At 44.4% G+C, this 26,388-nt stretch overlaps 1 protein-coding gene across 39 annotated transcripts in view; it reads right to left on the reverse strand.

Annotated features, from left to right (window-relative positions):
* LOC138183346 (longitudinals lacking protein, isoforms H/M/V) overlaps positions 1 to 26,388 on the reverse strand; it is a 79,599-nt gene that overhangs the window by 8,006 nt on the left and 45,205 nt on the right. For 4 of the 39 annotated variants that reach the window (XM_069120121.1, XM_069120120.1, XM_069120117.1 and 1 more), the window contains exons 7-9: positions 14,557 to 14,739; positions 13,663 to 13,902; positions 12,768 to 13,223 (exon numbers count right to left, since the gene is read on the reverse strand). The exons of 7 other annotated variants lie outside the window; for them this stretch is intronic. In XM_069120121.1, coding sequence (XP_068976222.1) covers positions 12,793 to 13,223; positions 13,663 to 13,902; positions 14,557 to 14,739 — 854 coding nt within the window. In that variant the 3' untranslated portion in view covers positions 12,768 to 12,792. Of the gene's footprint in view, positions 1 to 99; positions 764 to 1,578; positions 1,893 to 2,694; positions 3,009 to 3,796; positions 3,983 to 4,730; positions 5,077 to 5,658; positions 5,993 to 6,365; positions 7,108 to 7,709; positions 8,034 to 8,509; positions 9,480 to 9,936; positions 10,194 to 10,398; positions 10,924 to 12,215; positions 12,518 to 12,767; positions 13,224 to 13,662; positions 13,903 to 14,157; positions 14,740 to 15,457; positions 15,681 to 15,811; positions 15,936 to 17,065; positions 17,631 to 18,578; positions 18,881 to 19,254; positions 19,569 to 19,689; positions 20,057 to 20,753; positions 20,981 to 21,302; positions 21,841 to 21,880; positions 22,743 to 23,244; positions 23,580 to 23,963; positions 24,203 to 25,011; positions 25,631 to 26,388 lie in introns of those variants that run through there. 28 more of the 39 variants (XM_069120119.1, XM_069120125.1, XM_069120123.1 and 25 more) reach the window with 28 other exon arrangements.

A 26,388-nucleotide genomic window follows, 5' to 3' on the forward strand; every position in this document is an offset into this window, starting at 1 on the left:
TGATGGTTCGGTTAGCCATTCGTGCACGAAAGTATGCAGACGACGGGTTGCCATTTGATAATCGTAAGGATATTCGGCGTGTACGTTGTCGTATAAATTTGCATATACCATAAAAAGAAATATTAAACTACAAAGGATCGTTCGTGCGTATCTGTCATTTGTGTGCAAATCTGCATGCATTTTAACCGAAATATTTACACGCAAGTGTCGTTCGAAGACTATATTTCAAATCGATGTTTCGCGTCAATAGCTTGAGAAATATTTTTGCTCCGCGAATACCTTGCGGTAAGGAAATACGTTTCCATAGAAAGCGAGTATAAAGTGGAAAGACTACACGTGTCGATTACATCGAACGAGATCGGGCGCAAAATGGATGGATCGTCGGTAGTAGACGTTTCGTCGAATCTTCAACGTCGAGTTCAAAGCTTCATGTCGAAGATAAACACTTCCTCTTCCGGGTGCTTTTTTCTGATGTGAGCGTAGACCGGCGATGTTTGCTTACTGCGAAGACCACAGTACGGACACTGAAATCTTGGTTCGTGGCCGCACTCGTAATTCACGTGTCGATCTTTGTTTCTCTTCAAGGTGAAACCGCGACCGCACTTTTGACACTGAAACGGCTTCGTCTTGTCGGAAACGTTTATCTTTGCGCTCCTCCGTTTCGCGGTTTTGCTCGATTCCAAACAACGTTTCCCGATAGTTTCCAATCGGCTCTTCAAGTCTAGGTTTTGTCCGAGCGCAGGCGGTAGAATATGGGGGAATCCTGAAACACGGAGACATAAATACTGAACAGCATACTCTCGACCGCTGTACAGAAGAGGCTGTACAGCTTACGGAGTTTGGCCACCCCGTCGAACGGACGTTCCGTTCGAATGCGTCGCTCTTCAAGGGCTCCGCTCGACGGCAAACTCCCTACCAACCCTTATACTATTTAGCTCCGGGTAGCTCCGTGTTCGCCGCGAGAAATAATATACCCTCTTCTCCGCCAGCAATTCGACCACTTTGTCGTTGCGAGCACAGAGCTGCGTCGGAACTCTGCTCGGAATGAGCAGCCATCGAGCAGCCACGCAATTGGGAAAGGTACGCATTCCACGGAACCTACGTTTCATCACGCGCACTTCTTCTCGATTCTCTCTTCGAAACGCCCAGCGAAGCGTGCTCGCAATTCAAAGTAACAATTTACAGATACGCTTTTCTCGACAAAATAGGTTCGGACAAAATCGGTGTTCGCGCGATACAACAACAAATGAGACTTCTCGCGTGCACGTGGTCGGTGCTAGCACATGGATCCCGTGGAACCATCTTTCCACCAAGCATCCATACTTTACAACCAGCCATAGAAAGATCGCTCGTTAGTTGAAGAATATCGAGGAGACGATTGAAATATTGGAGCTCGGTAGGTGTTTGTCACGCGCCAAGATGCACGGCGATCGAACCAATGGATCTCGTGTACAAGGGGAGGAATAAATATTGTTTTTCTTTTCTTTTCTTTTCTTTTCTTTTTCACTCTTTTTTTTTCTTCCTTCGATTCACCACGATGCTTTATTGCGAGCAACAATCGAAAGAACGACAATTGAAGTGGAAATATTAAAGTTAAAATCGAAAGAAAGCACTGAACTTTCGGTCCCAGAACGTTTGCGCGAGTTGAGGATGATGTACGCGCAAGTGACGGATCATGTGAGACTTTTGGTAGTTTTTCATGGAGCAGTGAGGACATTCGAAGCGCGGAGGCTGTCTGCACTGGTTCCGCAAGTGCGACAGCATCGATTTCTTCCATTTGTAGAGATTGCGACAACTGGGACACTCGTACATTCCGTCTCGTCTGATGATCGTAAATTCTCTGCCAGAACGACCATGGAACCGCTCGATTTCCGTGCTCCCTTTTTCTCTTTCTGAAACAAGCACGCAAACAAAAAGAACGTTATTATCGGTGTACCGTTATTTCGATTCGTTACCTGAACGTACTTTTTTTTGTATAGAAACAGCGTAGAAAGAAATCCCAAGTAAAAAGTCCGCGTTCTCCGTTTCGAATTGCACATCTCGTGCAATTCGACTGCCGAATCTAAATCTTCTCTAGGCTTTTCTTCTTTCTTTTTCTTTCTAGCGCAATCCTCGTAAACTCTACTACCATTTCCCACAAACCTGTGTTTCATACCGGCTCCGTCCAGTCGGCCGCTGCTTATCAATCTTTTTCTAGTCAAATCAAGTTTGCGAGAACGAAAGTTAACGCGCTTACATACGACTATGGAACGGTATAATAAGTACGTCATAGTCGATGGCAGTCGATAGAAAAATAGCAGAGTTCAAAATTGGCATCAATTATTTATTCACGTTAAAACTGTTTTGCAATTTGTTTGCAAATTGCAACTGTCAAAAGTAGAATGTGAAAATTCTTACCATTGGACACACACACGTGCGAGGAGAAACAGTCGATATGGAGAAAATACAGCAAGTTAACGTTCACGCATGCACCTAGACATTGGAAAACGCAATCTCGGAAGGATGATCAGAAATGAAGAGGAAACGGATAGGATTGGACGAGACGAAATGAGACTAGATGAGATGAGACGAAACGAGATAAGACGAGACGAAACGAGAGGTGTCGAGGCGAGATAAGACGCACCAGACGAGATAACATCGAAAGCTAAAGAAAACGAGAGAGAAATTGATCGAATGATTGGTTGGAACGACGAAAGAAGGATCTGCGAGCTAATCGGTTCGATGCTCCTGATGGTAGAGTTTTGCATTTGTGGCGATATCGATGCAATAAAGTTTGTATTTCGGATGAAGTGTGCGTATATGCGTCCACACGTTTGTACGTTGACGAAGATGATTCTTGCAGTAAGGACACTCAAATCTCCGAGATGTCCCGCATTCGTACTTATAATGTCGTATCATGTGACTTCGATGTTTGTAGGTACGAGCACAATTCGGGCACGGATGTCGATTTCGTTCGTAGAGCTGAGTAGAAGTCCGAGGTCTCATGTTCCAAGTACGTCTGCCGGAATCTGCAAAAGAGGACAAATTTTCCAACGGTTAGTTGCGAAAGATCGACGAACGATAACGTTCAACACTCGATATACCGCTGACGGTGGACTCAGCATCGAGACAAGACGAAATCGAAATTCTGCTCGGTGAAAGATACACGGAAGGGCGAGACGACGAGAAGTTAACTCTCCGACGGTTCGAACGTTCGTACGTCGAGCGAAATGGAAAACATGAAAAGTTCATTTACACTAACGCTAATATGAAAGGAAACGAAAGAGTGGACCGCAGCAGCAGATGTCGCTCTTCACTTCACTTTCCTTTACGCTTCTTCATCCTTCATCGTCGTACATGGTGGTCGTGCGATCAACGAGTGAGATGTAGAATACAGAAACGCAAAAAACGTGACGATCGAAGGTGGATAAAGCGAGCCGTTGCTATCGCTAAGGAATCCTTTATTTTCTATACAGAGTGACTACGAGTAGAAATGTACAGAATATGATGGAGAAAATCGGTTCCAGCTACGGAATCGATGTTGCGCATTCTTCGCTATATTCGCATCCGTCGCGTATCGCTACGATTTGAAGCGTATCGGCAATGTTCGGTTACTAAAGCGTAGGAAGGAGATGTCCTTCCCATTTGGATAATCAGGAGAATTGTCGCGAGCAAATATCGGACGGCTTTCAGCCCTGCTGAGTATCCAGAGCGTAAATCGGCCGATCGCTGTGATTGCTCTTAATATGCGAGTACACGTGCGACCTGTGTTTGCCAGTGTACATGCAATGCGGACATTGGAAGCGCGGCGCCTTACCACATTCGTATTTCAAATGTCTGTGAAGTCCTCGATACCATTTGTAGGTCTTCTGACACTTGGGACAGTCAAAGTTACCTCGGGATGTGGTGTCCACTGCTGGAAGCATACCGGTGTTGTAGCATCTTCGTCTCCGATCCGGAGCCAGAACGGTCACGTAAGGCAATGTCGACAGGTTGAACATCACTGGAAATTACACGGTAGTTTTCTCGGTAAGTGATATTAACAGGCAAACGTTAGCTCGACGACACATATAACAGCAGTATTTTCTCCCCTCCCACCCCACCCCACCCCCCTTTCTCTCATGCTGCGACAAAGAGTTGGCCGTTCATCGAAAAACGTCGATCGCGGCAACTCTAGTCTGCGATAAGAAAGTAGACGCAAAACTTAGGCGTTTAAAAGCAACCGTTGCGGATCGATGTAGGAAATACAGTGTCGATATAACATGGTGCAAAAATTCCGACAACTCTCCTGTAACACGATTTTGATGCAACACGGAACGTATTAACCGTGTGTTACAGGCGAGTTGACTGTATATCGCGCACACTTTCCCATGTCTGCCGCTCTTTGGAAGAAGATAAATAGGAAAAACGGTCGGAAGTGTTGCTTTCCGCTTTATTCTCCTTGACAAATGCATAAAAAAAGAAGCAAGGTGTTTGGATGAAAAGGTCTTTCTCGCTAAAAAGAAACGATTCAGCGTGGAAAAAGGGTTTGCTCGAAGTTTGCCACCGTTGCGGGATGACCGTTCGACGTCGCCAGAAGCAAACGATTCGACGACAAAGGATCTCGTTCCGTCTGCGATCGGCGATACACCTGAAATCAAATTTAGCAACACGGTTAGCCAGACGCATGAGCGCATTTCATTTCTCTCTTTTCTCTTTTCCTCCCTTCGCTGTGTCTAACACTCTCGAATATAAATAAAAAGACTCCGAGAGACTGGGCTTGACAACTTTATTTCACTTGGTGTGACACATCGGTGGAGTGGAGCCACGTATTAGAAGAAATCTCTCAATCGTGAGTTCAGTAGAGCCGTTTAAAGCACAGTGCTTGGTCAGGGTGATATTTCCTGATGTGGGCGTAAATGTTCTGGGTAAACTTGGAAAGCTTGTCGCAGTAGGGACACTGATATTTCGGCGCCATACCACACTCGTGACGCAGATGCCGCGACATGTTTTTCTTTAGGGTGAAACCACGATTGCAACGTGGACAATAGTGATTCTTGTGCACGGAGTACACTTTCGGCCGCCTCCTCGGACGTGGTCGAATATGCTGCCAAACACCTGAAATATCGAAGAAACGTGTTAGCAGGAAACAGCACGATGTACGAGCCGTTTTCGAAGCACTTTCCGGTCCAGGAGCATGTGCGAGTGCATCGTTCCGTGTCGTCGTGACATAGAGAAGGTAAAAGAAAATCAAGGCTCGAAGGAAAATCCATTTTTACGTCTGGATCGGCAAGAGAGGACGTTCAACGAGGATCTTCTTGGTCGAGATTCGAGAAAAGAGTAAAAGATAGGGGAAAATCCTCGTTGAAACGTCGATCAAGCAAAGCTGGCTAGTATGGGACGATGTACCGAAGGAACAATGCGACTAGAGACTGATGCAGAAAGACATACATATATATATATATATATATATTTTTTTTACATTGGAGAACATGTGAAAAATTTTACACGGTTTTACGTCACTAATATAGCCTCGATTCGTTTCTGTTTGTGCCTCTATTTTAATTGGTTTAAATTTCGTCTTGTCTGGTCTCGTCCCGTCTTAGTATTGTCTATCGTATCTACCTTGAGACATTTGTTTCCAATCGCTTTTTGGAATGCGCTTCGTTCCTTAGCCAATACTAGAAATATCGGTTTTACATGTTTCTACGAGGATTCATCGAAGAGAAGAGTTTGATGGCGTGAGCTTTGTATCCGACGTGTCTCGATCTGACATGTCTATAAATGTTGGACGAACACGAGGCTTTCATTTCACAATAAGGACACTGATAGCGATGTCCTTGGCCACAAAAGTACCGCAGGTGTCTGGTTATGGTGGTCTTCTGGGTGAAACGACATCCACAGTTGAGACATTCGAATCTTTTACGCTCGTTCGGATGATATTTATACCTATCCAAGAAGCTTTTCATCCCCGACGAATAGTTAACAAAGTCCATGCTGTTCCATTTGAAAAACTGCTCCCTTTGATAGTCACCTGGAAACACCAAGATACACGATGGTTAATCCACGTCAAAGCCACGGAGCCATGAGCTTTATACCGTGCAATGGGCAACGTTCCTGAAGAAATGCGCGCGCGAGACAAAGAACGAAGGGGGAGAACGAGGGAGGGAGGGGGAGAGAGAGAGAGAGAGAGAGAGAGAGAGAAACAGACAGAGAAGGAAAAAGAGAGGAGAGAGAGTTTGGAACGATGAGAAAGTAATTTGTGGAAATTTGGTTCCAGAGGATACCAAGTAATTGTTACGAATATAAAAGACAAAAAAAGGGAGACGAAGGTGAGGGCAACTTACGAGATAACCGATTACGCGTAGCACGGTGGAAACGTAGGAGAAGAGAAAAACAACGGAAACTGAAAATTCATCGAGCTTTTAATCGTTTCAAACACGTTTATACATGATGGTTACGAGATCCTTTACAATTATCACCGACGATGTCATTCAGCTTTGAAACGAATGCTCGAACGACTAGAGAGAGGAGGATGACGGCTCCAATTTTATGCCATGTCCTATTCGGGCAAAGGGACAAAGTATTTCTTTCTGAAAAGACGTTCAGAAACGGCATCGCCACGACGCGATGCGACGCGACGCGGCGAGACGAGACGAGACGAGACGAGACAAGACGAACTATACGATAGTGCGAAGTGAGGTATCGCGTGGATTAAGTACGATTTTGGAAATACCGATTAGAAATCGATGTAACGTGGCAACTGATATTCGCGACAATCAATCGCTCAAAACAGTTTATTGTAATAAACTTCCTTTCCTTCGTGGTAACGACTTATGTGATATTTGACGTTAGATGTGTACGTGTAACACTTGTTGCAATAAGGACACTGTATCCCTCGAATACCGCACAAATGACGAACGTGGTAATTCAGATCTTTCCGCCTTTTAAACGTCTTCCCACATTGATTGCAGTCCAAATTGGTGCCATAGAGAAAAGCTGCGACGCTTTTCACGCTACGAATCTTGCGTTTCTGATCGCACGCGTGCTTCAAGTGGAAGACCAAGTCCCTTTGCTTGGGAAACATCTTGCCGCACTGCGAACACTTTGTCGCGTTCGTCTTCGAACGGGACGACGTGTCGTTCCACTCTGAAAATTAAAACACAAATACGATATATAGCCAAGTTCGAGCTATAACGCATCCGCGCGCAGGGAGATCCACGATTTCTATGCCGAAATACGTACACGTGCACGTCCACGTAGACGTGTACGCGTTAAGAAAATCAGCAATTCAAATTCATTCCATGGAAGCGTAGATAGATACATATCTACAAAGCGTTACATAGTTACGCGTAAATGAAAGTAGGACACCAAGGAAACATTATAATGCTCGTAGATTCTGATTACAGATCCTGATCATAGGGACCAATCGTTTCGTGACTCGAACGTATACCAACGACAGTTTCATCGAGTTCCTTTCTCGCGCAAGTGCACATGCACGCGTATGCACATCCGCATAAGCACGACGCACGTAGACGCTCGCACGTACCACAAATACGCGAATACGCGATACGCACACACGCACACGCACACGTACACGCGCACACAGGCACACGAAATATCAGATCGACGGAAATCATCCTTCTTCGAATACGCGTATGGAGCCTTGCTACCGTCATCCGTGTTAACTTGATCACGCATAGTATCGCTATCTCGAATAAAATACGTGTAGTGGAGAAAAAAAAAATCTGGCAGTGGCGTTGGATTCGTGTCGATTTGATCTGCTATTCCAATGATTCTAAACTATGATACTTCACCGGCAGCATTTCACACCGTTCAAAACATTTTATTCACACCGACTGGCAATTTAGGATGCCATCGTCTGATGTGCCTGTAAACGTTCGAGGATGAATTGTCCTTCTTATGGCAATAAGGACACGCATATCTAGGAATCTGGCCACACTTGTGTCTAATCAGGTCCCACATCCTTCGGAATCCTGCGTTGCACTTTGAACAGATGTAACTGGAGACCGCGGCCTGCGTCCTCGCGTTTGGCCACTCCAATATCCGTACATCTGAAAAGAATCAGGACAATTAGTCCTGCGTCATGTCACTCGCTACCGTTTGCCAAAACTATATGCAATATCGTCTCGAATAGGCCCTGCGAACAGATCTAACGTGGCTATCGACAAGCGTGTCTAATCGCTAACGCGATTAGAATAAACGTAACAAAGTAACACGGACAAGAAAAAAAAAGTCGAGCCGCTGCGCTGTAACGAAACTGCTCTCCTCTCTCGGCTTTCTGTCGTCTCGACGTCGTTTAACACGCGTCCTCGATTTACCAACAGTTTACACCCATCGCTTTGCGAACCTCGTCCAACCTTATCACGCGTTCAAACACGCGTCTGCTGTTTATGTGTGTGTATGTGTGTTTCTGTATGTACTTGAATCTGTGAAAAGGGAAGAGGGACAGCGATCGGAACACCAACGACTGTCTGGAATGATTGAAATTAACATTATACTCGCAAATGTATATGTCATATACCACGGGTTAAAGATATGACGATTTTATTGAGGTAAACGATACATCGTGTATCATTCTATCGCGCGTATCTAATTCGCAATCACTCGATCGGTTCGTCCATCTCAATACTTGCAATTTTAATCGATCTCGATAATCCTAAATCTCTACTATCTTTGTTCTTTTCTTTCTTTACTCTTATTCTCCGCTTCGCTTGCTTTCTCTCCTTTCTATTCTCCAACTTCTTCTTTCTCTTCTCTGTTCCCTCTCCCTCTTCCTTCCGTCCTTTTCATCTTCTTCTATCATAGAAAGTTCATAGAAACTTGCCACCTACGAAAATACCGGAATACGCGTACACGCGTTGCCAGTAGCCTAGTCTCCGAAACTGCGGAGAGTTATACGCGACACGAGGGAAACTTGTTGTTTACTTCGATGCGAATCGCGTCGAAGGTTACGCCGTTATCGTTGTGTTTTCAAACGCGGCATAGATCGATAGATCGACAAACTTGACGCGGCCAACTGACACCAATTGGATCGATACAGATCGCTATATTACGACTGGGAATCAGCGCCTTTGTCGAGCTAAGGCAACCGCGAATTTAATCTGCGGATTAAATGGGAATCGCGAGACCGACGAGATAAACTCGAACGTAAATTTGATGAAGAAGGAAAGATCGTTTTTAATTTCGATGAACGATCACAGGCATTCCGTCGTGTCGCATTCTGATGTGTTTGTAAATATTCGACGAACACTTGTCCCTCTTGTTACAATAAGGACACTTGAATCTCGGTTCCTTTCCGCAGTCGTATTTCATGTGCGTCTTCAATGTTTTCTTATAGGTGTAACCTGCGTTACATATAGGACAATGATAGGACATTTTGCCAGAGTCCCAGAATACACCGTCTTCGTGCTTGATGGCAGCTCGTCTCCCCCTGTACTCCATGTCCGCTCTCAAATTATCCAGAACGGCGGTGTTATCGTAAGATGGTAGGGGCCGTCCTACGAACAAGAAAACAGAGGCAACGGTTAGCAAGCAGCGAAACCGGTGTCGGTACCGAACGGAAAGGAACAAGGAAATAAATACAACAGAGAAACGAATTAACCGATACGCTTAGTAGGTCGAGAGAAACAAACCCCTAAGAATGCTGCAATACGCGAACCAATGTCTAATCCTGTTGTTAAATGTCGAGCAGTCGCTGAAACGAGCAGCATCGAGTAAAATGAGATAGCTGAAAGACGGGATAGAACGAGAACAGTGATTCTCACGGGACAAGGAACACATCTATTTTCGTAATCTTGTACACACAACTGCTCGCGCTTTTCGCTCGATTCCAATTCATCCCGAATCATACGCCTACGAAAGAACGCTTCCATGCTTTTGTCCTTTCTTTCCTGTCCTTCCTTCCTTCCTTCCTTCCTTCCTTCCTTCCTTCCTTCCTTCCTGCTTTCTTCCAAGGATCGATACATCGATTCAGTAGAGCTTGTACGCTTGAATTCTACTACCCTTGTGGTACGTCCTGATATGCCTGTAGGTATTCGAGGATTTTCTGTCCCTTTTGCCACAGTACGGGCACTGAAAGCGTGGTTCCTTGCCGCATTCGTATCTAAAATGTGTCAGCATGTTCGCCTTCTTACTGAACGAACTGCAGCATCTCGGGCAAAAGTATCTCTGAACTTGATCGGTTTGCCCCGGCCGCGACTCCTCAACGTACCCTGCAAAAGACAAGCAAATCACAGGCCGAGTCAGTATGCTTGTCTACGGTTCGTGCGACGAATTTCAGAGAATACGATTTCGATCTCAAGCTGCGACAGCGAGACACTTTCAACCGTTTTCAAAGGTCTCTTCGTTGTCGGGTGAACGCGTGTTTCTACGTAGACGCAATCGTTAAATTCTGTCAAATAATTAACACGCTTCCGGTGATCGAACGAAATAAACGAATTTTATTGGCGGATGGTGGTTAAAGAAAGAAAAAAGTTGATCGATTACAAATCTTATGGTGACAGAGAAGGATAGCAATCTTTGGTGAAAAGTCGCAGCACAAGTCGTTGAAAACAACGCACGAACGTGCTGTGCCGCGCATCCGTATCTCCTCGTTGAAACGACGCAGCGCGAAGTCGTTGTCGTTAGAGCGTCGATGTCTCCGCGTTTCCTCTTCCCTTTCTATCATCGTTGTCCTTCGAAAACAACAACATCTGCTCTTCGTCGATCAACGCAAAAGCAGCCGGTGTGGCTTAAACAAAGGCAATTGTTTGTGGACCCTTCGTACGTGTTTGTAGACGTTCGAGCTATATTTTGACCCGTAATCGCAGTACGTACACCGAAAACGAGTCTCGTGGAGGTTGCAATGGGACCGGTAGTGACGCATCATACGGTCTTTCGACAGGAAACTGTGTGTGCAACGAGGGCAGTGGAACCAAGTATGATGATTTGCCGGCTGTCTACCTGCAAGCACGGATTTCATATCAACATTCAAATATTTCGCCACACGATCAACGATTCGAAGGATATCAAAATTTCTCCTCTCCTTTCTCTCTCTCTCTCTCTCTCTCTCTCTCTCTCCCTCACCCTTGCTCGCGCGCCACTTGTTTTATTTCAACACCAAGAAATTCAATATCACTCGATTATTAACAACAGAAAATCGAATCGACTGTATCGTGATCTACCCAGCCGTGTGTACACAGTTAAAATCGAACGAATAAAGCACAAGCGCAGAAAACCGCAAGCCGGTGACTCGGTCGAGCTTGCAAGATGTAGCAAGTGGCAAAATTTCCAATTGGACTGTACTTGTTCGTGAGTGCCCGTGCTACTACGTAGGGAAGGAGAATGAAAACTGTGAAGATGGAATCGGAACAAGAGCTTAGAAAATATCGAAAACGGACGAAAACAGAGATGCAAAATAAAAAAAAAAAGACATACGTACAACATAAAAAAAAAAACGACAGTTGTCTTTGCGACATTTCCCTTTCTTTTCTTATCTCTTCTCTTCTTCCTTTTTTCGTCTAATTTTCCTCACTGTAATTATTCGCAATTCCTACGCTAATTTATTCGCGCGAGTCCTTTGGTAAGTAAAAATGTTCCTAGGCTCCTTGAGAATAAACTATGGGCAATTGTACAAAGACTATCAAAAAACAGGCTTTACGTTGAAGCGCAGCCACGCAAATGTACAATACAAGATCTAGTCGGACATTACAACGACGGTACATTGCCACGGTTTAGTACCGATATCGAAATCTTGCTGTTATAATAGCAACGATGATGACGACGACGACGACGATGATGATGATGATAATAACAATAGTAATAATATTAATAACAATATGATTCTGTTCGCAATTCGCAAGCATACATCGTTGGTTTTTATTCACCGCGTCGGTTATTATGTTTGTTCGATCGGAATTTCAATAAACCTCGGTACATGCATTCTACGTGATTCGGAACTCGTTAAAATCGAACAGGTTCCTACGTTTCGTTCTCATCTCTCGCTCCGATCGTTCCCACGCCTCTTCTTCCGTCTCTTCTTGCCGAACAACTCGGCCGGTTCGGTCGATCGAATTATGCGCGCGTTGCAGCCTGCTCGAACCGTGTTCCGCCGCCGTAACCGGAAAAGCGCGCACGCGCGTGCAACACGAAATGGACATGGTATACGGTCGGTTTTGCGGCAATCGATATATTCGGTATAAATAGGAGGTGATTAGGTTGAATCGACGATTGGAAATCGAAGCAATAGGTCGCAGCGTCGCCAGGAGGATTCAGTAAAGCTTGACGAATCTTAGCTCCATGTTGTGATGCTTGGCCCTAATGTGCCTATACACAGCCTGAGTATACTTGCTGCGCATATCGCAGTGCGGGCACTTGAAACGCGGCAGATCGACGCATTCGAGTCTGTAGTGACGACTCATGCCGCCGGAAGTGTGAAATGTACGGGCGCATCTTGGACATGGAAAGCCGCGCCGGTTAAGGGACGTCTGTAGCCTCAGCATGTGCCGAGAATTTCGAACGACACCGTGGAACTTTCCCAAGACAATTGGCCTGAAGTCTGTAAGCAGAAAAAGAGACGAGAATGGACCGTTAGAGAGAAGTGAAAGCAGCAAGTCGTATTTCCTCTGACTCGTTCGACCAATTGGGAACGGGTGACGAAAATTAAATATAACTGCGGGCCAGCGAAAATTCAATTTCAGGACGAGCCGTCGTTCGTCTCGCGATCTTTAAAGGAATCGGAAGGATGATACGTTGCGTACGTTCTCGCACACGTATTTTTCCAAAAGAGAGACAAGCTTGGTTGTGTGTTTGTTGTGTCCTACGTGTTTTCATTTATTGACAGGAATACATAGAGTCCATCGTTTGAAGCATTGGTACTCGCCATACGCTAGTAGTCGTGCGTTCCGATTGGAATCTTCTTCGTGCGATCGGAGTGAGAATATGTTCGATCGTTTGCCACACGCGCGAGACAGGGCACGCGTCCAATAATCGACGAGGGCATCCAAACGAAAAAGAACTGTTTAAAATCGAGGTTTGCTTCCGTTGGAACGAACAACGCGATCCCTGGCACAGCGTCGTTGATTTTTTGGAAACCATTCGATGCAGATGATTCGCCATGGCCTCGAAGCCGATACGATGAATTCTTCTCGCGCGTCGATAAATCAGCGTTCGCTCCGTTTTCCGTGATAAGAATTTCTCGTGATCGAGTCCGTTGTCGCAAACCTGACAAACGAACCTCTCGTTCGGTCGCCATTCTGCTATATCTGAAACGAAACAAACCGAAAGGCTCGTTAATCGAACGAACGTTCGTGCAACTTGGAGTAACCGGCGAAAGCAAAGAAAACCAAACGAGACGAGACGAAACGAAAAGTTGGACGTTGTTGCTGTTGTTGGATCGTCGTTGCTAAAAAATTCGAGAGGAAACATTGTACGAGATCAAAGTAGGAGAAACGAGTTTGTTCTTCTTCAGCAATTTTATTCGTTCGAACGACAATTGGAAAATATTGGCCGTCTATGACGCGTGATCGAACAACACGATCTGGATCGTGCATTTGATTGCACGTGTTCGAAAGAAATATAGAGGAAGAGGAGGTTTTAACGCTTGGATACATTTTGCTGCATCCAATGTTGGTTGGCTTGGTAAGCCGCGAACAACGGTTCAATAGAGTTTAACGAGGGTGACAGGTTCTTCGGGATGCATACACCTGATATGTTGATAAACGTTGGATGTCTTCTTGCTGCACATGGTGCAGTAAGGACACTTATACCTCGGCGCCTTGCCACACTCGTACCTAAAGTGACCCAACATAGTGTCTCGCCTGCCATAGCCGTTGTTACAGTTGGGACAGTGAAATTTCCCGGTGAACGCGTTGTACAGCTTGTCCCGTTTCCTCGCGTACTTCCTCGAATGCGCGACACGGAGGAGATCGTCGAGTCGGTCACCTACAAAACATCGTATCACGGTCAAGTTCGTAAGCTAGCCCTAATTCCCGCGAACAGCTTTCTCCAACATCGCCTTACAATTGGCACGCAAACGAGAGGGAAACACAGGGGATCATGCAAAGTAGGATATAGCATATAGGAGTAGAGTACACATCGACCAATACGAACAATATCAAAGCCGATGTCGCTCTTTCAAACTGAATACAGAATATAGAACCGAACACGTTTATTCTCGCTTTTCCCAAAAAAAGTTTCTTTATTCTTCCAAGCTTTCAGATGTCTTTCGATTAACGGGCTCTTCTATTTAACGGTTTTATCGATCAACGATTCCACGAACGAAACCAGATCACTACGCGTCGTTTCGACGTCGCGAACCGATGCTGGTCGATTTGGCGATTTGAAAGTTGCGATTCCATTCGGACGATTCGAAGGTAAACCGTTTCGTTTACGAAGAAGTAACGCACAGAGGTAACGTTGATCAACGACATTCGTATCGATATCGTTTCGAGAGACGGCGGCCAACACATCGACACGCGTCATACATCGCGTCGGTAGAAGAATGGTCCTAAAACAACGTGTTACAGATGACCGGCTTGGATGGGTGCTTGTGCCGTATGTGATCCTGGATGTTGAACTTTTTCTTGCTCAACTTGCCACAATAAGGACACTCGAAGCGCGGCGGTTTGCCGCAATCGTACTTGAAGTGGGCCGTCACCGCGCTCTTGGTCGTGTAACTCTTTCGACAACGTGGACAAGGGAATCGGGTTTTACTTTTTCTCGAGCTTCGTTCCGGGTACTTGTCCTCGATCCAAGGTAGCGGCAACATTTGTAGGAATGCTGAAAACAAAAACGGAATAGATCGGTTAGTTGTGATTTGTGAAAATCTCGCTCGAGACGCTCCTCGTCGATTCGAACAAGGCTTGCTTTTCTTTTCCACGCTTTTTGTCCGCGGACCAATGATGTATGATCGTGCGTCCGATTTCTCGTGAAAACTCGCGAATCGTTTCACGCGATGGTAGTCGTTCGATCGAACGATCGAGCCGCTACGGAAGAACCGCGTGTGCGAAGGATCGTCGGTGAACAAGAAGATTTACAGGTAAAGATGAATGAAACTGAATGGTTTCTATGTGGGGAAAACTCGGAAATTGTGCTTGCAGGCTCACACACATACACGCGCGCCTCACGATAACGTTCAACTATCTCGTCGAGTTATAGACACACAACAAATAAAGCGATTGCAGGCATCTTCAAGCTGTATGTACGAGAACAAAATTCATCGAAGAGTTGGCAAAACACGCGGTCGATGATTCGACAGCCGCCAACACTGTCCTTGCCGTTTTCTTCCACGTGCTTAACCGATTTCGCCGATTTCCAACTTGTAAAGCGTAAGTAAAGTAATTGAACGCGTGTTTAATCGTTACACCTCGTCCACGCTGCGTGAGATATATTTTTCACGTGGGAATCGAAGGATAATGGTTGGTCTACGCAAAACACTAGTTACTTCTTTATCACAATCAAACTCTTTATTGTTAGCAAATTGTCTCAGTTAAAGAAAGAGGAAGAAATAAGTTCATTGCTGATCATATTGCAGTACAACGACTTCGAGCTTCGATCCTGGATGCTTCAGGCGTATGTGTTTATAAACGTTGTTGGACTGCTTGCTCCTCATTTCGCAATAGGGACACTGAAACCTCGGTGGGCTGCCACACTCGAACTTATAGTGGCGCAACATGTGATGCAAGTGCCGGTAAGTCCTCTCGCACTTGGGACAATTATACCTGATGCATCATCGTAACGTTACAGAAAAATCGCGAATTATCGCGTTTGCACGCGACTCGAATGCCGGGAATCGTCATCGAAACGCGGCAAATGTACGCGAGATCGCGACGAAACAACCAATCAGACTAACCTATTGCTATCATTGCTTCCGTGCTTCTTTCCCAGTCGACGACAACGCTGTTGTTGCGGTTCCAACTGCAGACAGTGATCCACGTGATACTGGAAGATCGATGGTTCCGGTAAATACATCGCACCTGAAATCACAAGCAGAGTGGATTCTGATGTAACGCGTTTATTTTTGTTGCCGTAACATCGTCGTCGATTGCGAAGGACGTAAAGAGGAACGAGGGGAAGGCAGAGAGACAATGAGAAGAGGAGAGACGGAGGAGGAGAAGGTGGAGGAGAACGAAGAGGAGGAGGAGGCAGACAGAAAAAAAATAATTGACAGAAAACCCACAGCAGTATTTCTTTTGTTTCTGTTGGCACAATTGGAATTTTAGAACATCGAAAAACTCCCGATTTCTCCAACGGATGAACGTTTATTGTATACATGCTACTTGAGCTTACAGATTCTTCGTTTCCAATATTCCACGAAAATTGGTGGGAATTTCGAGAATGCGCGTGGACGGGCTCGCTAAACGAGATGACGAATTCTTTTTGCGATCGGGTTGCTCGAAATAACGTTATTTATCGCGCGATTTTCAAAATACGTCTCCTTTTCTGTATCGCGTACGTTCGATGGCAGTTCGTTTGCATGCAGAACATTTCCATATCGATTAATTTTTTCGTGCGTAAAACTGTCTATTGGTAGCGATGTCGATGAGAAAGACGCACATTCCTCGATGTTTGGTCCTAATGTGTCTATACACGTTCGAGACCTCTTTCGAACGCATGTCACAGTAGGGACACTTGAACCTCGGTCCTTGGCCACATCCGTACCGCACGTGTCTTCGGAGGTTCGTTTCCCTAGTGAATCCGCTTGGACAGTTAGGACAGCAGAATTTCTTCGACTTGTTCCGCCAGACGCCGAAACCACGACTAACTGAAACAAAAAACGCAGCAAAATACTCGCGCACAGTCTACGAGCTAGTTCGAGTCGCATAGATCGTCAACGACGGAATTCGCGTATGCAACAACTACGGCAGATGAAGGAGGAGATGGTCGACAACGACGAAAACAACGACGCCGACGTACCGAAAGATCGATAACCGATCGAATACTGGAAACGTTCGAATCACGCGCTGTAGAAAAATCCATTGGCCGTATCGCTGGGCAAAGTGACCTGAAACGAATCGCTTTGTGCATCGTAGAAACACGAAACGACGCTGACAAAGGGTCGGAACGCGTGGTTCAAATAAACGCTATATATATATGCGATACGATCGAAACGAATAAAATTTTATTAAAATCAATTTCTGCTTGGTATTTTCAAAGATAATTTCATTCCCAATATGTTCATAATCACGTCGTACTTATGCATGCACAAAGGCAAGCGCATGCTCGCTCACACGTATATCAGTCTGTATAGTATTTAAGTTAGAAGAAGATAATTCGGGAGAAATCAGAGAATGGAAAACTCGGTCTTGAAAAAATGTTGGCGAAACGAAGCAACCAACGAAGCAGCTGCTACAACTTGCTTCATAGCCGACTCATTTTGTACGAGTTGTATGAGTTGTGTGCCATCAATTCATGAAGATCGATGACGAAAACTTTCAAATTCGCGTGTTTTCTTCTGATGTGCGTGTATATATCCGACGTCTTTTTACTTCTCTGTTGACAGTAGGGACACTGAAATCGTGGCTCTTGTCTACATTCGTAACGCAAATGTCTGGTCAGACTCGGTTTCTGGGTGAAGGCACTCGTGCAATTTGGACATGGAAACCTCTTTGTCTTGGTAAACGGATCCGACCTTCTCATTCTCGTCTGAACGACGACGCGAGCATGGATACCTAGAAGGAGGAAAATTTCACATTAATTTAATTCCATTTATTTATGGCGTATACGCAAGACTAATTCCCATCAGAGTATAAATAGCGTACACAATGCATAAAGGATGCCAGCACAATAATAGAAAAAGAAAAGGAATCGAAAAATAAGGGAACGAATATAAATGTCCTGAACAGCGAGAGGCGATGGAAGAAAGAAAAAGGAGAGGAAGACAAAGAAAAAAAAGGAGAGACAAAAGAAAAGAAGGAAAGGACGTGTTTTACACGATCTCGCGAATTAGCGATCTGAGTTTGTTTTGAGCCTCTTGACTCGGATAAAGGAGTGAACGGTGAACTTTGCTTGAAATAAAGACTCGCGGGTACTTTGAATTTTGATTTACTTTATTGAACGTAACTTCGATCTGCGCTCATGTGTAGCGCTTGTGGTTCTCGAGAAAACTGTGTACTAGGCACCTGAGCGAAAATACCCTTGAGACAGACGATAGTGAGATAAAACGTTCAGTCGCATAGTTATCAAAATACGTTAACTTTATGACAAACAATTTCAAACAGACAATTTAATTTCAGTTTGAACCCGAACTCGTCGGCTCCGTTGCGATCCGAAAGTATCGCGATAGCGGAAGGTTCGTCGACAACAGGTGGAAAACGAGAAATAAACATGGAAGGACATGATTCCGAACCGTGTGAAAAACTTCGATTCGTTGTTAGTGTCTGCGTGTAGCCGATATAAATGCCGAAACCCTGAAGCAACAAGGGGAAAAGGCCACGATTGCATGCAAAGCGTCGGCAAGGAGCGAACCTCGATTCTCGTCATGGATGATTTTACGATGTTTCGTCGGAATCGCGAGGCGACGAAAGGTATCGGACCGGATCGTTCGACAACACGGCCGCGCATTCTTTTCTCATCGAATCTCAAGCTCGGTCCTAGCTTCTCTCGTTGACGTTCGCTGCTCGTCGCAAAACGATTCATCTAACAATTTCCCACGCTTGACAAATATCGATCACGTAAACGTCGCTGTTCTTGTGCTTGATCCTGATGTGCTTGCGTATATCAGCCTTAACTTTGCACACGTAGTCGCAATAAGGACACTTGAATCTCGGTTGTCGGCCGCATTGATAACGCAAATGGCTGGTCAAGTTTCTCTTCCAAGCGAATACACTTCGACAGTTGGGATTCGGGCAGGCGTACTTGCTGGCTTTCACCAGGCAATTCGTGCGTTGGCGACCCCTCAATGGCGTAGATCCATTGTGCCCTGAAAAAGAACGAATCGTCCGCGATCAAACGCTTCTTGGAAGATGGCATCGAGTACGTGTAATAAACGTGCGAGAAAAATCAAGGAAACGTAGCCCTATAAATCCGATCCGATACCATCGGATCGCGATCGTATTTCATCGTCCGTCAAAGAGCGAAAAAAAGCATGTGCATAATCGTTGTATACGCCTATAATTACCTGCTATTACCTGCAATGAAAGAAGGGAGAGACAGCGGGAAAACAGCGATAGGAAAGTAACGTATACTCGTGATGGAACCGTGCGATTTACGTAACGTGTTTTAGTCGTAAAAACTAGCACGCAACTTGGAAAAGGCGAATTATACTTTATTCGAATGAAAATACAGGTTTCGGGTTTGCGCGGAGGTCGACTAGTTGGAAGACGAGGCGGTGAACAAGTCGACCACGTAGACGACCAAGCCGTGATGTCTTCTTGGTATATGCTTGCTCACGTCTCCTTTAACTTTGCAACGATACTCGCAATACGGACACTTGAATCGTGGCTGCACGCCGCACTCGTATCTCAGATGTCTGTTCAAGTTTCCCTTCCAATTAAACGATTTGGCGCAATTAGGACTTGGACAAATGTAAATCGCGTTGCGCAGTTTCGTCGATCTGCATTTCGTCGATCTACCAACTTCCCTGTACGGCCACCAACTTTGCTCGGAATCTGAAACAAACGAACAGACGAAATTTTCTCATTGCGATAAATCGGTTGTTGGCTCGTTCGCTACCTCGACTCATCGTCAGTGTCGTTTCGATACTTGGAGTATGCGCAGAAAGAACGCAACTTTTCGGTTCGTCATATACTCAGTTTATTAAGAAGAATTAATGCGAGATGACAAAACACGATTCGACCGATAGAATCGCAAAGAATCGATGGAATAAAAAAATTCTAGGCGCTGAGAACGTAGATGCTGCAATCCTTGTGAACTCTCTTGATGTGCCTGCATATGTTGGCCTTCCATTTACCACGGTACACGCAGTAAGGACACTTGAAGCGCGGTTCTTGTCCACACTCGTTACGCAAATGTCTCTTCAGCGTGCATTTCCAAACGAAAACGCTCGGACAATTAGGACAGGGATATTGCTTGTAAGTCGCGTCGTTGAACCGTACTCGTCGCTTCTTGTAGCAAGCGTTCGCGTGATATCGAGAATCTGAAAGCAGAACAAAATACTCGCGGTCAATTATCCGGATCGGTAAAAGTCCGAGAAACGACGTGAAGGAGCTGCGTGTTTACTCGTTTAAGTTGGATCGAAACGTCCGGTCGATCAACGTCCACGGTGCGTATTCGACGATCCTCGCGCGCTCCTTCTTCTTTACGAGGCGCGAAGAACAACGCGCGAAAACAGGTCGCGTGAATTTCGCACACGTCGTTGCACCTTTACTCTATTCGCATACATTGTAAGACGAAATTCCAAACGTTATACCCGCTGAGATACTCTTAGTCCTCTTAGTGAAAGATAGCCTCTTTCCCCTCGTGAATACGCGTTTCTGTCCGATTCGATTCTTTTGTGCCTGTGCCCGAACGCGTCCGATCGGCATGCACCGAACGGTTGACGAACGGCTTCAACGAACATGATGACGAGCCTCGATTCCTATCGAATACACCACAGGTTTACAACAACACCCTGTTTTTCGTTCGACGCTGTAAAAATGAGGCGACTCGCCGCATCGCAACTCGCACGCCTCCCAAGTCGAGAGTATAACGCGACAATGATAAATGAAGAAACTTTTATTGTGAGACATTTTTACTCTTCGAGTACAAGAAAACAATTATTTGCATCTTGCGTAGTGTTAGTTTCTACCGATGTCGATGCAACGTACGACGCTACCTTCGTGTCTTCTACGTACGTGCCTATAGACGTCCGATGTCCATCTAGAACGAAAGTCGCAAGACGGACATTTGAAACGTGGATTTTGTCGGCACTCGTAACGCAGATGTCTGGTTAGGGAGCCGCGGTGAGTGAAAGAACTGCCGCAAGCGTTAGAGCAGAAGAACCTTTTATTAGCAGCGGAGAGTCGTTGGGCGGTCGATTTGCGCTGTCTCCAAGTTGCGCAAACCAAACGCGAGACGACGCCTGGAAAAGAAGATTCACCACTGAACGTAAACAGCTATCGTTTGTAAAGCGTGTTTCGTTAACTCGCTCTAACGTAGATAACAACCATGAAGGATATAAAGAACGCGAAGACCGCAGAGCAGAGCGGGACAGAGAAGAGAAAAGGGGAGGACAGGGCAGGGCAGAACTGACAATGAGCGTAAAGCGAAACAGGGCAGAGAGAAGCAGCGTAGAGCAGAGCGAAGCAAAGTAGAGCAAAGAGGAAGAGCAGAGAATCACGTTGCGTCTCGATATCGCGTGGAAAGGATAGGAGATGAAATAAACGACGACAAACGACCAACCGTTTTTCAATCAACGTATGTCTTTATTTGTAGTTACTGGTATAATTCGTAAATGGTAAAAAAAAAAGAGTGGCGTTATAAAAAGGGAATTTAAAAATTCCCCTAATCAAGTGTAACGCATAAGGAGCAAAGTAGAAAATGGCAGCTGCTACTTCGGTGAAGCATCGTTGAATGTACGAGGAACGAATGGTTAAGTCTCTTCCTTACGAGCGATCTTTAGAACGTCGATCGCGTATACCTGACAGTTTTTGTGTCTTCTTCTCACGTGCTCATAAATGTTGGCCGATTTCTTGCATCGATATTCGCAGTGGGGACATTTAAACCGGGGTTCTTGGCCACACTCGTAGGTCAGGTGCCGATTCAACGAGTATTTCTGGCTGTAGGCACAGGTACAGTTCGGACAGGGAAACCTCTTCGTCTTAAAGTTATTGTCTAAATCGGTTTGGTTCGACGATCGGGACCAGAGTTTGCCGATACTTTGGCCTTGGTCGTCTTCGATACCAACGTTGATCCCGAACACGCTGAACGGGCCCGTAGTATCTGGAACGAAACGGGTCTGGCTGATTGCGAGTTTATACGTGCGTTTCGTTCGTGGAAACGATCTACGAGTGCGTATTGAGAGAATCCATCTCTTCGCGAAAACCGAACGATAAAATCAGGAAATTTGCAAAAATTAGACAATCGACGATCATTGACTAGTACAGAGATCGTAAGTAACATGTGTATCATCCGTGAAGACGATGAAAATGACAATAGGTCTGGTGTAACGAACTTACAAACCGGTAGAAGCTGCCACACGCGATCTACCATCCAAAACAAATGTTCAGTTTGTCGTACGATACAGAAAAATTGGCTGTCGTTTGATCGCATAGCGGATCAACTTGCGCTACTTTAAATGCTAACGAAAAATACAAAAGTTTATGCCACATTGCGCAACGGGCAATCTCAACGCAGTCTATTTATTTTCTACGGGACTGTGTCTCTTCCGCTTTCGCAGGGAAGAGAAACAGGAAGAAAAGAAAACGAAGGAGGAGCTGACAATAAGAGTAGAAAGAATTCGACCGGGTCATCGGAGTCAATCTGGTGACAGCTTGTCAAGCGTCGTCTCGTTGATCGTTCGAAAATTCAGTTGTTACTAGCTTCGTTATTCTGTTGGTCACCGCGAATATCCAAAACGTACACCACCTGATCAGGATGCATTCTACGTATGTGAGACCTGACGTTCGAAGAATGCCTCGTACGATACGGACAATAAGGGCAATTGAATCTCGGCAACTGACCGCACTGAAATTTTAGGTGATTATACAAATTATTTTTTCGCGTGAAAACGTTACCGCACTTATGGCAAGGATAATTTTCGCTTCGTTCGTTTCGATAGTGATCGTAGATGCAACGAGGTCCATCACGGTAACACGTACAATTCGATACCGGACATTGAACACCTGTGAACAGAAAAGGTCAACCAAATGACTTTCGACTATGTCGACTTTTCGTCTCCATCTTAAACGAGAAAAAATTTCATACTTTCCAATCGACGCGACCTATGTACTCTTTTCGCTTCGCAATTCCTTAACATTAATAATATCGCTGTAAACAGTTGTCTACTTAAAAAAAAAAACCATTATATACAAAAGACAAATTAAATCGTAACATGGTGAAACAAATGACAGGAGAGAGAGAGATAAAGAGAGAGAGAGAGAGAGAGAGAGAGAGAGAGAGAGAGAAGGGGGTTCCGGCAAATATTAGCTTTTCTCAAGCACAAAAATACAGTGGAAGAAGCATTGTAAATGGTAAAAACTTAGTTCGTAAATATTTGTCAAATGTGAATCAATGACAAGTTGATTCGCATAAGAGTAATTCCTTTGAAACTAAGGAACTCGCATCGTTAAGAGGCGAAAGATACAGATAGATAAATATATTTATCCCTAAAAATAACTGAACGGGTATACGCTACGAAAATCATAGAAGTTGACCAGTTTTGCTTATGTCTACAACGTAAACTTCGTTGCCAGGGTGAATTCTGCGCACGTGGGCTCGCACATTCGAAGGATGTTTCGTTCTATACACACAATAAGGACAATTAAAACGCGGCAATTGTCCGCACTCGAACTTCAAATGATATTGAAGATTGTGCTTTCTGCTGAATACGCTGTGACAATTTCCGCAAGGAAACTTTTGCCCGTGCTGGTCGTTCGTTCGCGAAAACGTGCCTCCTCTGGTCGGCGAGTACGACCAACAAACGTTCTTCTGCCTCTGGTGCGGTATTAAGTAGTTTGCCTCTGAAAAAAGCATAAATATCGTTCTTTCATTCTCGGTTTATGATATCACGTTCACGTAACTGCATGAAACATTAGCAGGAACGATATTCGTCGTATCGAGTCACTTTTCGTATAAAATGACGGGTTCGATCATCGTTTCTCTAACAATAAATTTCGATGTACATACACATCAATTGCGTTTAATCATAATATACGATAGGCAGACGAGGGAGCATGCACATAAGGAGTTTTCAAAGGGCAAGTGTTCGGCTGAGAGCTGTTTTATTGAAGATTCGTCCGGCTATCGCTTCGCGAGAATATACGCTGCATCCTAGTCACGATTTAATGTTGCGCGTTCATTAGATCGACAACGTAGACTTCTTTATCCGGATGCTTTCTACGCACATGGGCTCTAACGTTCGATGTGTGTTTTGTCCTGTAAGCACAATATGGACAGTTGAATCGCGGTAATTGTCCACACGCGTACTTCAAATGGTGCTGCAGATTGTATCGCCAGTTGAAAGGCCTGCCACATTTTGGGCAAATGTGCAGCACTTTGTGTCGAGCCCGAGGATGAGTAGTCGCCTTACAATTTGCCACCGCTCGATTCCACCCATAATTCTCGATCGGACTTGGTACCTCTTCTGGAAAATGCAGACGTTCTTACGGTTAATTCTCGTAAACGCTCAACGTTTTTCAATTCCAAACATCTAACAACTAAGCCGCTCGCGACGCTTGCCGCTCGGAGAATCGCTCCCGTTTCACGAACATACTTGCTTCACCGAAGCACTACTACAGATCACAATATATAACAACTAAATGAACGCAATTTGTTGGAAATTTGAAAAAAGAATGCAACATATGAATGAGTCGAGTGGTTGCGATTTTCTGCTTCATACTATTATCTTTCGCATTCATTACAGGGCATTTCGTACATGTTGAAATGACATTTTGCGCACAAGTTTAGATCCATGGATCGACGAGACGACTTTACTTCGTTTCGCTACCGTCTCCAGATCCAAAAGTGTCCATCCTTTCGATATGACAGCACAAGCTGAAGGCAAAACAATAAAATGAGAAGGGAAAGAAGAAAGGGACAACAGAACACGACTGTCAATGCTCCGGGCAAAGAAAAAAAATACAAAATTGTGCGGATCAAACGGAATCTCTATTAAAAACGATAGAATTAAATACCGATCTTTATAAAATTCGTCTTCGTAACTCCATTGGTAGTACATGTTTCATTTGGAAGTACATTGTACATTTAAAAATACTTTTACAAATATAAATACATATAAATATAATACGCTACGTTCTTTGCGAATTAGGATTAAAAGTAATTCCTATCGGTATGGTGCAAGATTGCACTCGTCTATACTTCAATCAAGCTAATATTATTCTTAATTATCGAGTATAAAAAACAAATTTGAACGACGTTTAATCTGCAAATGCTCGGAAATTAAACTGACCTGCTTCGTACATGTCGTAATACGATGCAAGAACAAGCAATGTATTAGATTATACAATCAGATAACGATAATAGTAAGATGCGTCTGAGGACACGTAAGGAATTCTACGAGTTTTCCAAGCATCCATTGCCGACAACTATCGAAAAGGTGCCATTCTCGTCATGTCATTGTCGTCATTATCGTCGTTAACGTCGTTATCGTCGTCTGGATCATCATAATCGTCACAATTGTATTTATGCTCTTAGAACACAGGCATGTATGTTGAAACTGCTGCCGCGTAGTATATTTATGCTCCCAAAATTTTACAGACGTCGATAGCGTAAACGTTATGGCCAGGATGCTTTCTACGCACGTGAGCACGCACATTAGACACGTGTTTCGTCCTATATACACAATAAGGACAGTTAAATCGCGGTAACTGGCCGCACTCGAATTTGGAATGATAGTAGAGATTATTCTTATGGCTGAAAACACTTGGACAAGTCGGGCAAGGAAACTTTTGCTTCTCCACATATCGGTTTACCGAAATTCTGGTTCTCTGATAAGGTCGACGTCTTCTCCGGTCAGCCAAAACATACGCAAAATCTGCTGATTGGAAATACTCTGAAACAGAAACAACACAAGAATCTCGTCAAATATTGCGTTCGTCTGATCGACCGTCGGTTTTTCAATACGGTTCGATAAGTAATTTCAAGTTCGCTTGCAGGGACATACCTCGGGGAACGTTTTGTTTGTCGCCAAACCAGTCATCAACTAGGTACATTTGATAATCACAAAAGGAAAAGATGGGAATTGGAGATATATATATATATATATATATATATATATATATATATATATATATATATATATATATTATTACAAATATATATTATATATATTAAATAATACAAATATATATTATTACAAATATATATATATATATATCCCTTTGCCAATAAACGTAACTAACAAATAAGATACAAATAAGATATATTTATGAAGAACTTGCTGGGTGTTTGCAAATGTGTTGCAAATACGATGTGTCAAACATACATGGCACTTTCCGTTCCTCTAAACCGGATCACGATAAGTTAAACGTTCCATTTACAGAATCGGTCGATACTGTACGCTTCTTGGTCGATCACTCATCGAGACCCACAAAAGATGCAAGGCTACAGATTTTCATATTTTGTCGAAGACGAAATTTGTCATTCGATACTGGCTACTCTCGCGTGCGTGTACGTATCCGGCTCCAATCATCTGTTTTCCAAGATTCTTCTTCCCAGAAGGTAGCTTCTACCGACAAAGCGTAACGCGCGACGAGGTGCTTGGAACTCCTAGAAAAAAAAAGGAAAGAAAATCGCGATCAATTCTGAAAC

This window comes from Bombus flavifrons, chromosome 9 (assembly GCF_040668555.2).
Source record: "Bombus flavifrons isolate JBK064 chromosome 9, iyBomFlav1_principal, whole genome shotgun sequence".
Classification (NCBI taxonomy): Eukaryota; Metazoa; Arthropoda; class Insecta; order Hymenoptera; family Apidae; genus Bombus; species Bombus flavifrons.